This window comes from Podarcis tiliguerta, assembly GCF_965153285.1.
Source record: "Podarcis tiliguerta genome assembly, chromosome: 13".
Taxonomy (NCBI): Eukaryota; Metazoa; Chordata; class Lepidosauria; order Squamata; family Lacertidae; genus Podarcis; species Podarcis tiliguerta.
The window spans coordinates 49,655,158-49,669,818 of record NC_139546.1 but is presented as its reverse complement, the minus strand read 5'-3'; the positions used below and the strand labels follow the sequence as shown (position 1 = coordinate 49,669,818).

The window sequence follows — 14,661 nt, the reverse complement described above, 5'->3', positions numbered from 1 at the left end:
TGGGTAGGGAGATGATGAGGGCAGTCTTGGGGTCACCTTGTTTCAAGGAAGTCTGGGGAGAAGAAGACACATTATTCCACAACAGGTTTTGTTCCTGCCAGGGGTGCCAATGTGGCTGCTCAGAGCTGTGGGTGCCATGCAACATGCGTGGCCCTGGCACTGAAATTTGTGGGTGCCCGGGCACTCGGGGCCCTAGGGAGTTGGCACTTATGGTTACTGTATTTATGCCAGGGGAGTAAGTAACTTTGGGGAGCAGCCCAGCAGGGCATGGATTGAAACTTCATCCTGTGCTGTGATCCTTTGGGGTCTGTTGCATGCGGGGAAAGGATTCAATGCTTGCCACTTCGCTGCACTCCTAACCCCTGCTCTGTTGCATTTTAGGAGTGGGGAGAAAGAAAAAAATGGATATAAAGCTAATGCTATTAGGGAAGGCTTAAAGTGATAGAGTTGATTCCTAGAGAACTGAGGCTATAGAGAAGGAAATGGCTACGGCAATCTATACAGCCAGAATAACAACACAGTAGGCCATCAACACCTGGGGAAATTGTGCAGCTGAGTTTAAAAAAAATAAGTGGGATTTTATTAGCACCGAGCAGGGGAAAGGCAAGAGGGGGATTTTTGTTCGCAGCGCTGTGCAAATGCCCTTTGAGTGAACAAAGTGTGGCTGTTCCACAGTCAGTGTCCAGTTTGGAAGCAGGCCAAGCCGTCCCTTCTCTGCTGGGTCCTTGTTGAAGGCCATCGGCGTTAACACCCTGGCCCACGGCATCGTTTCCTGAGCGTTGGCTGGGAGACCATCACGCTGGGGGAACCAACAAGTGGTGCCTGATTCAGCTTTGCTAATGACAAAAGCTTCTTAAAAGCTTTTTATATTTTTTTATTTTGGCACTAATAATTGGCCCAATTTTTCTAGGTGACATATGTTGTTTTCTTTAGTACACCCACCGGAAAGAGTTTAATGGGCAACCAGGATTTTATTTTCCCATTTCGTTTGTGCCCACCGTTGACCCAAGTAGCGAACTAATGTTCTAGCTGAGCTCAAGACGGGGGGATGGATCCTGGGGGAGGGAGGAAAGAGGGGGGCGGGCGTGAAAAGCAGGTGAGCCTCAAAATCATCAGCCGCTCCGCTAGCATTCCCTCCTTCCGACTTGCAAAGACCAGGGTTTGTGCTGTGATAATTAAGTTAACATTACCCCTTTTCCAGTTAGGCATAGTCACATACACTCTTCCAGTGCAAGAGGGGAGCCTGACTACAGGTGGAGAACCAGGACGCTGCGTTTTACTATGGTGGGAAATGGTGGTTGCCAACTTACCGTATTTCTGTGCTTAGGAGAACATGGATCTGCCGGAACATTTTAAGTGAACAGGAGAGGCAGAGCATCAGTCCCTGATGGCCTCTCGGGTGATGGAAAAGACCCTGTGCCCCAGATGCTTCTTCGCATAGTGCACAGTTTAACTGTGGAACTCCCTGCCACAGGAGGCAGCGACGGCCACGAGCTAGAATGGCTTTAATAGGGGGTTAGACAAATTCATGGAGGATAAGGCTATTGGTGACTACTAGCCAGGGTGGCTATGTCCTGTCTTTGCTGTCAGAGGCGATAGACCTCTGAATGCCAGTCAGTTGCTGGGGATTATATGTAGGGAGAGTGCTGTTGTGTCCTGGTCCCGCTTGCCAGCTTCCTACAGACACATTTTGGGGCCCCATGAGAACAGGATGCCGGACTAGGATGTTGGCCTGATTCAGCTGGGTTCTTCATACATTGGAGAGCAACCCATGCTCAGAGTGGATGGGCAAATCCCTGGGCCTGCATCTTCAGCGTGTGAGAAGTTTAGCTGTCCCTATCCCTGCGCTGTGGGTTAAACCACAGAGCCTAGGACTTGCTGATCAGAAGGTCGGCGGTTCAAATCCCCACCACGGGGTGAGCTCCCGTTGCCCGGTCCCTGCTCTTGCCAACCTAGCAGTTTGAAAGCACGCCAGTGCAAGTAGATAAATAGGTACCACTCCGGCGGGAAGGTAAACGGCGTTTCCGTGCGCTGCTCTGGCTCGCCAGAAGCGGCTTCGTCCTGCTGGCCACATGACCCGGAAGCTGTATGCCGGCTCCCTCGGCCAGTAAAGCGAGATGAGTGCCACAACCCCAGAGTCGGCCACGACTGGACCTAATGGTCAGGAGTACCTTTACCTTTACTTTAACCCTGCACACCTGGTGTGTGTCTGTTTCAGTGGCGTAGCGTGGGTTGTCAGCACCCGGGGCAAGGCAAGTAATTTGCGCCCCCTAACCCGTGGATTTTAGTAGGGGCAGAGAGCTGCGAGTGCGAGCGCGCCCCCCCCCCCCATGTTGCGCCCGGTGCGGCCGGCCCCCCCTGCACCCCCCACGCTACGCAACTGGTCTGTTTCCTCCCGGGATCTGCCTCGCGTGGCTCTTGAGCAGGGCCCTCTCCTCTCCTCCTTGGCAGTGCCTCACCAAAGCCCACTTCATCCCCCACATTGGGACCGGAGAAGAGAGCTTCCAGACCTACCAGCTGCTCATCCAGGCCATGGACGAGATTGAGCGGAAGACCTTCCACGAATGGACCCAGACCCTGGACAAGGACAGCCTGAAGCGCCTGGACACCCCTCTCCTCATTTTGAGCACGGAGAAGCACGGGATGCTGGACATCAATTTTGACAAGTGAGTGAGCTGATTGGTGGCGGTGGGAGTGGGGGCGGGAACCTTGCACCGTGGAGCCTGGGCATGTCCTGGGAGGCCGGACGCCCATCCCACCCCCTTGTGCCTCTGTCCCTTCTCTTTCCAGGCATTTGCTGAAATTATTTGTGGAAATCCACTACTGGGAAAGGGTTCTCTTTGAGATCCCCCACTATGTGGTCGAGGTTTACGAAAGGAAGGAGGACCTGCGCAACCTGAGAGAGAACCTGCTGCTGGTGGCACGAGACTATAACAGGTACGCTGGCCATTTCGGGAGGGCGATTGCTAGCTTCCACCCTCGCCATTCGCAGATTCTTTAGCTGCAATTCCTGCATTTGGGGGGGGGGGGTTGGACTAAATGACCCCTTGTGCCCCTTCCAGTTCTACAGTTTTGTGAAACGGAACAGGTGAATTTCACAAACGCTGGTGCCTCTCGCCTTACAGCCATCCAAGGCTAATTTGTCCTCCCTGCCTACTGCAATCAGTGGCCTGGGTTATGCCGCTTAGGACAGAAGGCAGCTGCTTTTTTGGATCTCTGGTTAACACGCGCCTGGATGGCAGTTAACAACCAGAGGCACCTTTTAGCCGCTCCTCCCACGCTCATCTGAATGCCACCCCCCCTTCTCGTTGCTTTGGAAAGGATTTGAATGTTATGATTTGTAAAGGTTCTGGCGCTGTGCAAAGATGGCAGCGTTCCTTTGTTTCGTGGAAATGTTTCCAGGTGTCTGGGCCCAGAAGCTTTGACCTCAAAGGTCAGGGCTGATCCTGTGGTCCATTCGTAGCACCTCCTCTTGTCTCACTAAAGGAATCCTCCTTCAGTGGAGGGTGGTATCCGTATACAGTGGTATCTTGGGTTACATACGCTTCAGGTTGCGTACGCTTCAGGTTACAGACTCCGCTAACCCAGAAATAGTGCTTCAGGTTAAGAACTTTGCTTCAGGATGAGGACAGAAATCGCGCGGCAGCAGCATGAGGCCCCATTAGCCAAAGTGGTGCTTCAGGTTAAGAACAGTTTCAGGTTAAGAACAGACTTAATAAGTACTTAACCTGAGGTACCACTGTACGTGTTTTAGATTCCACTTGATTTTGTAGACAGGGCTATGCAAAACAGACTTGGGGGCTTCACCCTCCCCCCCCCCCCCGCCAGTTCATGCTCCCTCTGAAGCCCTCAGTCTGCAACAGCGGCCTGGCTGGACCATTCTCTTTAGGGAGGAACGGGGCTAAAACAAGAGAAGCGGACACGGAGCAATGGATCCAAACTACAAGACAGAAGATTCCACCTAAACATTAGGAAGAACTTCCTGACAGTAAGAGCTGTTTGACAGTGGAATTTGCTGCCAAGGAGTGTGGTGGAGTCTCCTTCTTTGGAGGTCTTTAAGCAGAGGCTTGACAACCATATGTCAGGAGTGCTCTGGTGGTGTTTCCTGCTTGGCAGGGGGTTGGACTCGATGGCCCTTGGGGTCTCTTCCAACTCTATGATTCTATGATTCTACAAACATGAGGCACACAGAAAAGTCATTTGGGAGGCCTGGGGCGAGCTCTCCCACCTGGGCAATGGAAAACTCCCCGTTCTTCCTGCTTCTCTTTCCTGGGAGGGAGGACATCCCACCGTCCTCCTCCTCCTTGCCTGGCTCATGATGGTCCAAGGGATGCTGCGTTGGCAACGTACAGAAGCAATGCCTGGAGCCTCCCATCCCGAACCCAAGTGTTGCTACTGTCGCCTCTCCTGCCGCAGGAGGGTTCAGTTCCTCCTGCCACCCCAACTCCCACATGCTCTGATGGGTGGTTGCGGGGGGGGGGGGGTTGATCAGGAGGTTCCTGTAGCATCAGCCTCGCTTCCATCTTATGGCGTCGCCGCGTTCATAAGGCGATCAGAAGAGCGGTTTGCTTCCTGACTCAGATTTCCGAAGGTGTGTTGGGCGAGGAGGGGGCTTTCTCTCCCTCCCCCCTTTTGCTTTGCCACAGTCTCCTTTTTGAAGTGTGACACGGAGGCGTTTCTCTGCAGAGAAAGTGTTGTTTGAAACGAGCTTTGTCTTGGCAGCTGTATTTTTATCATGACACAAGTGTAAGCATTTCTTTTGTGCTAGCTTTTTCCCCACTTGGGAATTAATTGGAGACCAAGCTGGTGCGGCGGGAGAGAAATGGGCAGAAGCATTCAATCCCTCTTTCTCATCAAACTCTCCCGGTTAGCTCAGGGAAGGCTGCCTGAGACCATCCTGTGCGCTGGGCTTTTATTTGGTTCAGCATTCAGACGCAAGAGGCTTTTAAGATACACACAGGGGAGAATCGCGCCCGCGAATCCCCCAGGTTAATTAGTCTGGGATAAAGACCACCTCCTCATTCTCTATTAACAATCACCAATGCAGACAAGAATAAATGACAGTTTGCCCTAAATAGGGACTGAAACTCTGCGTGCAATTCTACTTAGCGAAGACTATGAGTAAAAGGTAAAGGAAAGGTTTAGATTGCCAGTTCTCATTACGTAGCGATGGCCACCAGGTCAGACGGTTTTAAAAAGGAATTACAGTGGTGCCTCGCAAGACAAAAAGAATCCGTTCGGTGAGTCTCTTCGTCTAGCGGTTTTTCGTCTTGCGAAGCAACCCCATTAGCAGATTAGCGGATTAGCGCTATTAGCGGTTTAGCGGCTATTAGCGGCTATTAAAGGTTTAAGGGATTAGCGGATTAGCTGCGAAAAGGCTATTAGCAGCTTAGTGCCTTAGAAAAAGGGGGTGGGGAGCGAAAAAACCCCCCAGGAATCGCAAGACATTTTCGTCTTGCAAAGCAAGCCCATAGCAAATTCGTCCTGTGAAGCACTTCCAAAACGGAAAACCCTTTCGTCTAGCGGGTTTTCCGTCTTGCGAGGCATTCGTCTTGCGGGGCACCACTGTAGATGAATTCAAGGAGCAGTCAAAGCGCCGTTAGCCGTGATGGCTATGTGGAACACCCATGTTCAAGGGCAGTCTATATCTGAATAACATTGGTTCTGAGGAGCAACAGTTGGGAAGGTCTGCTGTCTTCATGCTCCTGCTTGTGGGTTGGCTATAGTGGGAAATGGGGAGCTGGACTGGGTGGTCCATTGGTCTGATCCAGCTGCTGGGCTCTCTGACAGCATTCTTTTTATATATATATACATATAAAGTATTTTTTATTAATTTTTAGCATACAAAAATTTTAAAGACATACCACACAAATTATTATGCATATGTCCTTGTTTGGACTTCCTTCAGCATCTCTGATAGCCTTCCGTCTTGATTATTTCTCCTGCAATTCTTAACTTAATATTGCCTTTACATTTTCCAGCAAATCGTTTCTCCCTTTCCATTTTTACAACATTTCTTAAATTACTCCTCACAGAACTTCTTGTAGTCCTACAAACGTAATCTGATCATCACAAATACTTTTCAGATACTCAGTAAATTTAGTCCAGTCTTCGGTAAACCTCTGGTCTTGCCGGTCTCAGATCCTTCCCGTTAGCTTGTCTAATTCTGCGTAGTCCATCAATTTAATCCTCCATTCTTCTAATGTTGGTAGTTCTTCTTGCTTCCATTTTTGGGCCAATAATATTCTTGCTGACAGCATTCTTAAGGGAACATGAATCATAGAATCATAGAGTTGGAAGAGACCACAAGGGCCATCGAGTCCAACCCCCTGCCAAGCAGGAAACACCATCAGAGCACTCCTGACCTATGGTTGTCAAGCCTCTGCTTAAAGACCTCCAAAGATGGAGACTCCACCACACTCCTTGGCAGCAAATTCCACTGTCGAACAGCTCTTACTGTCAGGAAGTTCTTCCTAATGTTTAGGTGGAATCTTCTTTCATGTAGTTTGGATCCATTGCTCCGTGTCCGCTTCTCTGGAGCAGCAGAAAACAACCTTTCTCCCTCCTCTAGGTGACATCCTTTCATATATTTGAACATGGCTATCATATCACCCCTTAACCTCCTCTTCTCCAGGCTAAACATGCCCATATGAATGTATGTCCATAGAGATTTGCGCCAGTCCCGCCTCAGAGACCTGCAGTCACAATGATTTAGGGCAAATCAGGTGCACCTGGAAGGATCCATCATAATAATAACAATACAATAACAATAACAATAACAATAATTTATTATTTGTACCCCGCCCATCTGGCTGGGTTTCCCCAGCCACTCTGGGTGGCTTCCAACAAAGATGAAAAATACACTAAAATGTCACATATTAAAAGCTTCCCTGAACAGGGCTGCCTTCAGATGTCTTCTGAATGTCAGGTAGTTGTTTATCGCTTTGACATCTGATGGGAGGGCGTTCCACAGGGAGGGCGCCACCACCGAGAAGGCCCTCTGCCTGGTTCCCTGTAGCTTTGCTTCTTGCAGTGAGGGAACCGCCAGAAGGCCCTCAGAGCTGGACCTCAGTGTCCGGGCAGAACGATGGGGGTGGAGACGCTCCTTCAGATATACTGGACAGAGGCTGTCATGATGCGAATGATTGATTACCTGCCATTCACCCTCAGAAGGTCCCAGGGTGGGTTACAGTAACACAAACAGCATAGTCCAGAACCACATAAAACCAGCCCCAGATGCAAAGACAGTTATGCACTAACAAAGAGCGTTCAGGTTGATTGCAGAAATACTTTTCGGCCGTCAGGGGCTAGGGGCGTGTACTTTGGCTGCAAGACTTTGGTCTTTGCAACCTTTGGGCCGGTTTGGTGGGGAAGGAAGGGCTGCTTCTGTGGCTGGGTCTCATCCATCTCCCCCTGCCGCCCCTGGTGCTCAGGATCATCAGCATGCTGTCTGCGGAGGAGAGGGGCCTCTTCCGGGAACGCATCCGCTACCTGGACAGGAAGATCCAGCCTGGCCTGAAGAAGCTGCTCTGGTCCCTCAAAGGAGCAAGCGCCGTCTTTATATCGGAATGCCGGCTGCACGCCAGCAAGGTCAGGCTCAGGGGCGTCTTACCCACAGACAGATTTTGTGCCAGATTTTGGAGGGCGCCGCAGGCTGAGTGTCCGGGAAGGAGAGTCAGGGTGTGCTCCCTTCCCCGCTCTGGGGCAGCCCGTTCCTCTCCTCTCAACCACCCATCGGAGCGGGCTGCATCCGGCTCAGGGAAGCCCCTTTGCGTCCCCTCCTGCTGGGGCTGCCTGGGCGCCAGGCAGGTGCAATCGGGGAGGGCACAGGGTGAGGCAGGCGTGTCTCTCCCACCCCTCTCTGGCTGCGCCGCTGCTTGCGCGCCTCCCTGCGGAGTTTGTGAGGAGAGCAGGGAAGCGCCCTGTGCCATCCTGGCGCCGAGTGAGGATGGGACAGCTGGTGAGCCACCTGATCTGCTTGCTGGGCCTTTCCCAAATGGGGGCAGGTAAGGGGCGGCGGGCACTTAGAGGGAGGCTTCACGGGAGGCCTTCTGGGCTGCGATCCGGGCGCCTCTTACTTACGTGCAGCACTGAGCGCGCATCGGACCATGCAATGTAAACTAGCTGGACCAAAGTCCCTCCTCCCTTAAAAAAGGCTGACAACTCTGGGGAAGGGGGGGGTGAGCAACGAGATATTTGCACCACGGCACTGGATATGCCCTGGTCAGGCTGCTTTCTGCCCTGGGGTGCTGGGGACCCTGCAGGCCATGGGAGGTCTTCCCTTCCCAGACCTCTGAGGGACAAAGTGGGCGGGCAATTCTAGGAATGTTCTGGGCAGGCTTTCCTTTCTCCAAAATATCTGTTCTGCCTTAGGACTTGTCTGCTCTCCACACCACTTACTGTGCCATGCAAATACTTACCGTATTTTTCGCTCTATAAGACGCACCAGACCACAAGTTTTTGGAGGAGGAAAACAAGAAAAAAAATATTCTGAATCTCAGAAGCCAGAACAGCAAGAGGGATCGCTACGCAGCGAAAGCAGCAATTCCTCTTGCTGTCCTGGCTTCTGTGATAGCTGCGCAGCCTGCATTCCCTCCATAAGACGCACACACATTTCCCCTTACTTTTTAGAAGTGAAAAAGTGAGTCTTATAGAGCAAAAAATACGGTACTTTTCCAATGGGGGCTTATCTACACGTCCTCTTGTTCCACCGCTTTCCTCCGGGGGAAATTGCTCTTCGCCGCTCAGTTGGAGCAAATGGCAATTCGAGTTCCCCCCAGATTGCCATTTGTTCCAATCTATAGCTAAAGAACGAGGTTTCCTTTGGAAAGGAGGGGAGCAAGGGGTTAAGACCCATGCTTTCTAGGCAGGGCACAAGTGAAGTTTGGACAAGCTCCTGATTGGGAGGCAGTTTTCTGGGCTTCCTCTCTGCCGCAAAGAGAACTTCTAAAAAGGAACCAAAGCCCCTCCCCCCCCGACTTGGCCAGCCCCTCTTGTTGCCGTGCCCCCTTGTCTGAAGTCTTTTCCCACCCCCACAGTTCTCTGGTTGCCACCCCTCCTGTCCTCCACCTCCAGTGACTGTGGCTTCCTGTGGTGTTATCAAAGTGGCGTGGACATCTGGGGCTATTGGGTTGTTTTTTTAATTTTTATTATGTATTTTGTGGTTTTAGATATTGATTTTATTCTGTGAACTGCCCTGAAACCCCTGAGTATAGGGTGGTACAGTGGTACTTCGCAAGACGAATGCCTCGCAAGACGAAAAACTCGCAAGACGAAAGAGTTTTTCGTTTTCTGAGTTGCTTCGCAAGACGGATTTCCCTATGGGCTTGCTTCGCAGGACGAAAATGTCTTGCGCCTTTTTTTTTAAAAACCGCCAATGCACTCCTATGGGAAACCGTCAATACATAGTGGTGCTTCACAAGACGAAAAAATTCACAAGACGAAAAAACTCGCAGAACGAATTAATTTCGTCTTGCAAGGCACCACTGTATATAAATTCAATTCATCATCATCATCTGCAGGCAGGGGATGACGACAAAGGGGGACAAGTCCTCTCTCCCCAGATGAGCCACAGCCCCCAGATGCCCACCTTTCCATCTTCCTGCTGTTAATATTATTATTACTATTATTTTAAATGCATGTTTAGCATCTGTAGAACCTAGGTGATATGAGGCCAAATGTACAGGCACTATTCTTGTGAGAAAAAAAGCCTTCAAATGTTTTAATTTCTCCCCCTCTCGGCAAAATCCCTGCGGAAGCCCCTACCTGGCAGTGTTGTGATGTGCGGCCGCCCATTTCCCTTCCACTCTTTTCCTCGTGGCTCCAGGGCTGCTCTGCAGGATTTCCCCAGGCCTCTCTTAATGCAGCCAGGAGGCTGGTCTCCGCACTAGGCATATGGGTTTGGTGCCTCTTCCAGCGCTACATCTGCCCCGCTTTCCCCTCCTGAACCTACTTAAGTCTCTTCCTCCCCCCCCTTCCCTTTGGCTTTCCCACACAGGTGCAGAACATTGTGAATGAATACAAGGCCTCCACCTTGGCCATCGCCCGCAAGGCCCAGCAGATAAGCGAGGCTTTCCTGGTGCGCATCACTGGCAAAAGGGTCTACAACGACCTGGAGTTTGAGGAGGACCAGCAGGACCACCGGGACTTGGTGCAGAAGAAACTGGTCGCCATCCACGAAGAGTGCATTGACATCATGCGGCAGACGTACGAAGTCTTTAAGAACGATGGGCCAGAGGTGAGGAGGCCGGGAAGGCCAGTCTTCCTGCTTTGCGCAGCCTCGTTCGGAGTGCTTTGGAAAGAGCTGAAAGACGCTGAAGGGAAGTGAAGCACGCTGCGTGTTTGATTCCTGTATCTGCCAGCAGGTGGTGCTGTGGCTCCCCTTAGCTTTGTTGTGGAATGACAGTCCCAGCAGAGGCCGTGACACTTCGCTGAAGTGCTGAGCGTGCTTATGGAGGAAGGTGGGGCTGCCTGGGCATCGGGCCAGCTGTTCCCTCATTAGCAGGCTCTGCTTGTCCTTGGCATCCCTGGGCAAAGTTGCTTCCAGAGGGATTCAGGGGCGCAACGGACATGCTTGATCCTAGAAAGAGTCAACATTTCCCCCCTTGTCCCTCCTCCCCCTCCTCCTGCCCCCCAGGTCCACCAGCACTGGTACAACTACACCACGAAGATGGACAGGATGATGGAAGATGCCCTGCGCCTCAACGTCAAGTGGTCCCTGATGGAGCTCTCCAAAGCCATCAATGGCGACGGCAAGAGCAGCCCCAACCCCCTCTTCAGGGTGAAGGTGATTCTGCAGGACAACTATCCAGGCCAGACCCCTCAGGTGAGCCTCTTGCCGCCTCCCACCTCGGCCTGACCCTGAGCTCTTCAGGGAAGCTGCTCCGAAGCCCCACACCTCGCCATTCACGTACAGTGGTGCCTCGCAAGACGAAATTAATCCGTTCTGCGAGTCTCTTCGTCTTGCGGTTTTTTCGTCTTGTGAAGCACGGCTATTAGCGGCTTAGCGGCTTAGTGGCTATTAACGGCTTAGCGGCTTTAAGAAGAAGAAGAAGAGTTTGGATTTGATATCCCGCTTTTCACTCCCTTTAAGGAGTCTCAAAGCGGCTAACATTCTCCTTTCCCTTCCTCCCCCACAACAAACTCTGTGAGGTGAGTGGGGCTGAGAGACTACAGAGAAGTGTGACTGGCCCAAGGTCACCCAGCAGCTGCAGGTGGAGGAGCGGAGACGCGAACCTGGTTCCCCCAGATTACAAGACTACCGCTCTCAACCACTACACCACACTGGCTCTCCTACCGCTTAAGATAAAGGAAACAAACTCGCAAGACGTTTCGTCTTGCGAAGCAAGCCCATAGGGAAATTCGTCTTGCGGAACGACTCAGAAAACGGAAAACCCTTTCGTCTAGCGAGTTTTTCGTCTTGCGAGGCATTCGTCTGGCAGGGTACCACTGTATTTTAATTTTGAAATGCAGGACCCCAGTGTCACGTCGGAAATTAATTGCAGGGTGGGAAGAATGTGTGTAGATGCCGCCGCGTCACATTTTGCAGTTGCACACGATGGTTGTGGTGAAATAAGCATTTAAAAAATATTACCAGGAGATTGTCTTTCTGCTCAGGTCCCAAGCCCAGCCTGGGGCTCTGGGGTGGAGAGTGATGCTCAGCGCTTCTTCTCTAGGGAGTTTGCTTGGGGCTTCTTCCCCCTTCCTGCTGACCCGTTCCCTTTGGCTTCTGCAGGTGGAGTTTTCCCCAACGCTCGCCCAGCTGGCCAGCATGGTCAATGACATCAGCACCCACCTGATCACCAGCATCTCCGTCTTCCGCCACCTCCCAGAGATCCTCGTCAGGCGCAAGTTTCCCCGGGACCCCATCTACCTCCTCGTGGGTAAGGAGGCTGCTTTGGCTTGAAGGCGTTGTCCAGGCAGCTCAAACTGTCGGTTCTTCACAGACAGGTCTTCTTTGTGGCTTCTGTCCCTCTCCCGTGCCAGATCCGAGGGCACTGGGCCACCTCCTCTCACATTCAAAGCTTGCATCAAACAAAGCCCACCAGGACTGGGCACTTCCAAGCCCAGCCAGGAATGACAGTCAATTCCAAAGACTTATTCAGTTACTTATTTCATACAGTGGTGCCTCGCAAGACGAAAAGAATCCGTTCCGTGAGTCTCTTCATCTAGCGGTTTTTTCGTCTTGCGAAGCAAGCCCATAAGCGGATTAGCGCTATTAGCGGTTTAGCGGCTATTAGCAGCTATTAAAGGCTTAAGGGATTAGCGGATTAGCTGCTAAAAGGCTATTAGCAGCTTAGTGCCTTAGAAAAAGGGGGTGGGGGCGGAAAAAAACCCCCAGGAATCGCAAGACATTTTCGTCTTGCGAAGCAAGCCCATAGCAAATTCGTCCTGCGAAGCACCTCCAAAACGGAAAACCCTTTTGTTTAGCGGGTTTTCCGTCTTGCGAGGCATTCGTCTTGCAGGGCACCACTGTACTTTATTTCAGGAATTCTTAATCCCACCCTTCAGCCAGGTTGCTGAGATGGTTTAAAAAACAGAATAAAAACAATGGGTTATATCCAATGTGATGCCAAGTAACGTGTTTAGTCGGCACAAGGATTTACGCTTGTTCAATGGAACTTGCCCCTCCTTCATGCCCCTAAATCTGTTCTAGGGGTTCTGCGATTCCTCTGGGGGTGGGGATTTCAAAGAGGAGGGTTGCAGAAATGTAAATCCTTGCACTGATGAGACACCTTAGTTGGAGACTGCCCAATAAAAGCTGATAAAGGCATGCTAAAGGCAGGAGAATTGTAGAAGACCTGAATAAGCCGATGAGCAGGGCGAAAACTATCTAAAAGCCTGGGAGAAAGCTTTCAGGGGGAAAACCCCCAATGGTTCAGTCTCGCCCTGGGTGTTGGATGTCTCCAAGTGGCTTTAACTCCCCCATCACACTTGGAGACATCCGTACAGACAAGGAGAAACACCTTTCGGATAAAGCCAACTGTTTTGCCTGTGATTGGTGCTGAAATGACATCGGAGGGAGCGCCGGGCGAGCCTCTCTGAGGGCAGCATTCAATCATAATCATCAGGGAATGACATGCTTCTTATCCTCTGTATAGAGAACATTTGCATAAACATGGTAGATGCCAGAGCTGATGGGCCTGGAGATGCAAAAGGGGTGGCAGTTCCCGGGATTCGAACCCCAGTCTCCTAGGTCCTAGGACATGGGTAGGCAAACTAAGGCCCATGGGCTGGATCTGGCCCAGTTGCCTTCTATATCCAGCCCGCAGACGATCCGGGAACCAGTGCGTTTTTACATGAGTAGAATGTGCGCTTTTATTGAAAATGCATCTCTGGGTGATTTGTGGGGCATAGGAATTTGTTCATTGTCCCCCCAAAACACAGTCTGGCCTCCCACAAGACCTCCACCACACCCCCTCCACCAATCCTCTTGGTCTATGCCTAAAATGGGGGTGCATCAGAAGCCCTATTGGGGAGGGAGGAATGGTGTGCAAATGGCTTTAAACGGAAGGACAGTATAAGGGGTTAGGAGACGCCCAAAGCATTGTTAAACAAAGCAGCGATTTGTGGAGTGCATTTTGTGGGGCGACGGGATGGGTTTTTAGTAGCTGCGGAGTTTGTTAGTTTTGAGCTGGGAAGGCGGCTGAGCCAAGCCGGCCTCCCTGTTAGCTCGGGAGTCATTACATGGTCTTTAGCAGTCCTTGCGTAGTGCAGCTGGCAAGCAAAGGAGAGCTGTGGAATTTGCAAGGGGTTGCAGTCAAGGAGAGAGGGAGGGCGAGAGGTGCACTCTGAACTCCAGCCACGTATGAACCGACTGCGCACACAAGCTTTCGGCTCACCTCCTCCTGGCTTTTGTCTCCTTCTCCTCTTCTCCCCCTCCTTCCCCGCCGCTTCCTTCAGCCTCTTTTTCTGGGCTGAGTCCCAGGAAGACTTGGGTGTTATTCTGCCGTTGCTGCTTTCCTTTACCTCCCCCCCCTTCCTCGCAGATGCTCGCACATTAGGCTTGTTTGTGTCGCCATGTGTGATTCATGGTGCTGGTTTTGAGTCTCCTGGAAGCTCTGCGGGAAGTCTGGGTAGTTAGGTGGCGCTTGAGTAATAGAAGACCTGTGCGGGGAGGTTCAGGCTGAGCCGGGCGCCTTCCCCCGCATGCCGGAAAAGGGGTCAGGGAAAGAAGGTGCCTTTGGCTCGCACCTGATAATTGCTCCCAGCTTCTGCTAAAACAGCCTTTGCCAAGCTGGTGCCCCCTGGATGTCTTGTATCACAACTGCCACCAGCTCCCCAGCAACAGAAGGCACCAGCTCTGCAAAGGATGCTGTAAAAGAAAGCCTGTGGGGCTTGTTTTCCTGGTGGTTTGTGAAGCTTGGAGGGGAGATGATGATGATGATAGCCAGATACCAGAAGGGCTGTCACATGGAAGATGGAAAAAGCTGGTTTTCTTCTGCTCTGGGGGTTGGACTAGATGGCCCTTGGGTCCCTTCCAGCTCCAAAGATTCGATGATTCAACGGATTCAAATCCCAAGAAATGACACTGCGATTAAATGTTAGGAAGAACTTTCTGACGTTAGGAGCTGTTCAGCAGTGGAATGGACTCCTTCCTTTATTGGAGGTTTTTAAGCAGAGGTTGGGTGGCCACCTGCCAGGGATTCTTGAGCTGTCATT

At 51.6% G+C, this 14,661-nt stretch overlaps 1 protein-coding gene across 1 annotated transcript in view; it reads left to right on the top strand.

Annotated features, from left to right (window-relative positions):
* DNAH2 (dynein axonemal heavy chain 2) overlaps positions 1 to 14,661 on the top strand; it is a 152,635-nt gene that overhangs the window by 45,187 nt on the left and 92,787 nt on the right. Inside the window, exons 14-19 of the mRNA XM_083409992.1 lie at positions 2,452 to 2,666; positions 2,791 to 2,937; positions 7,434 to 7,590; positions 9,998 to 10,237; positions 10,637 to 10,825; positions 11,735 to 11,882. Coding sequence (XP_083266118.1) covers positions 2,452 to 2,666; positions 2,791 to 2,937; positions 7,434 to 7,590; positions 9,998 to 10,237; positions 10,637 to 10,825; positions 11,735 to 11,882 — 1,096 coding nt within the window. The remainder of the gene's footprint in view (positions 1 to 2,451; positions 2,667 to 2,790; positions 2,938 to 7,433; positions 7,591 to 9,997; positions 10,238 to 10,636; positions 10,826 to 11,734; positions 11,883 to 14,661) is intronic.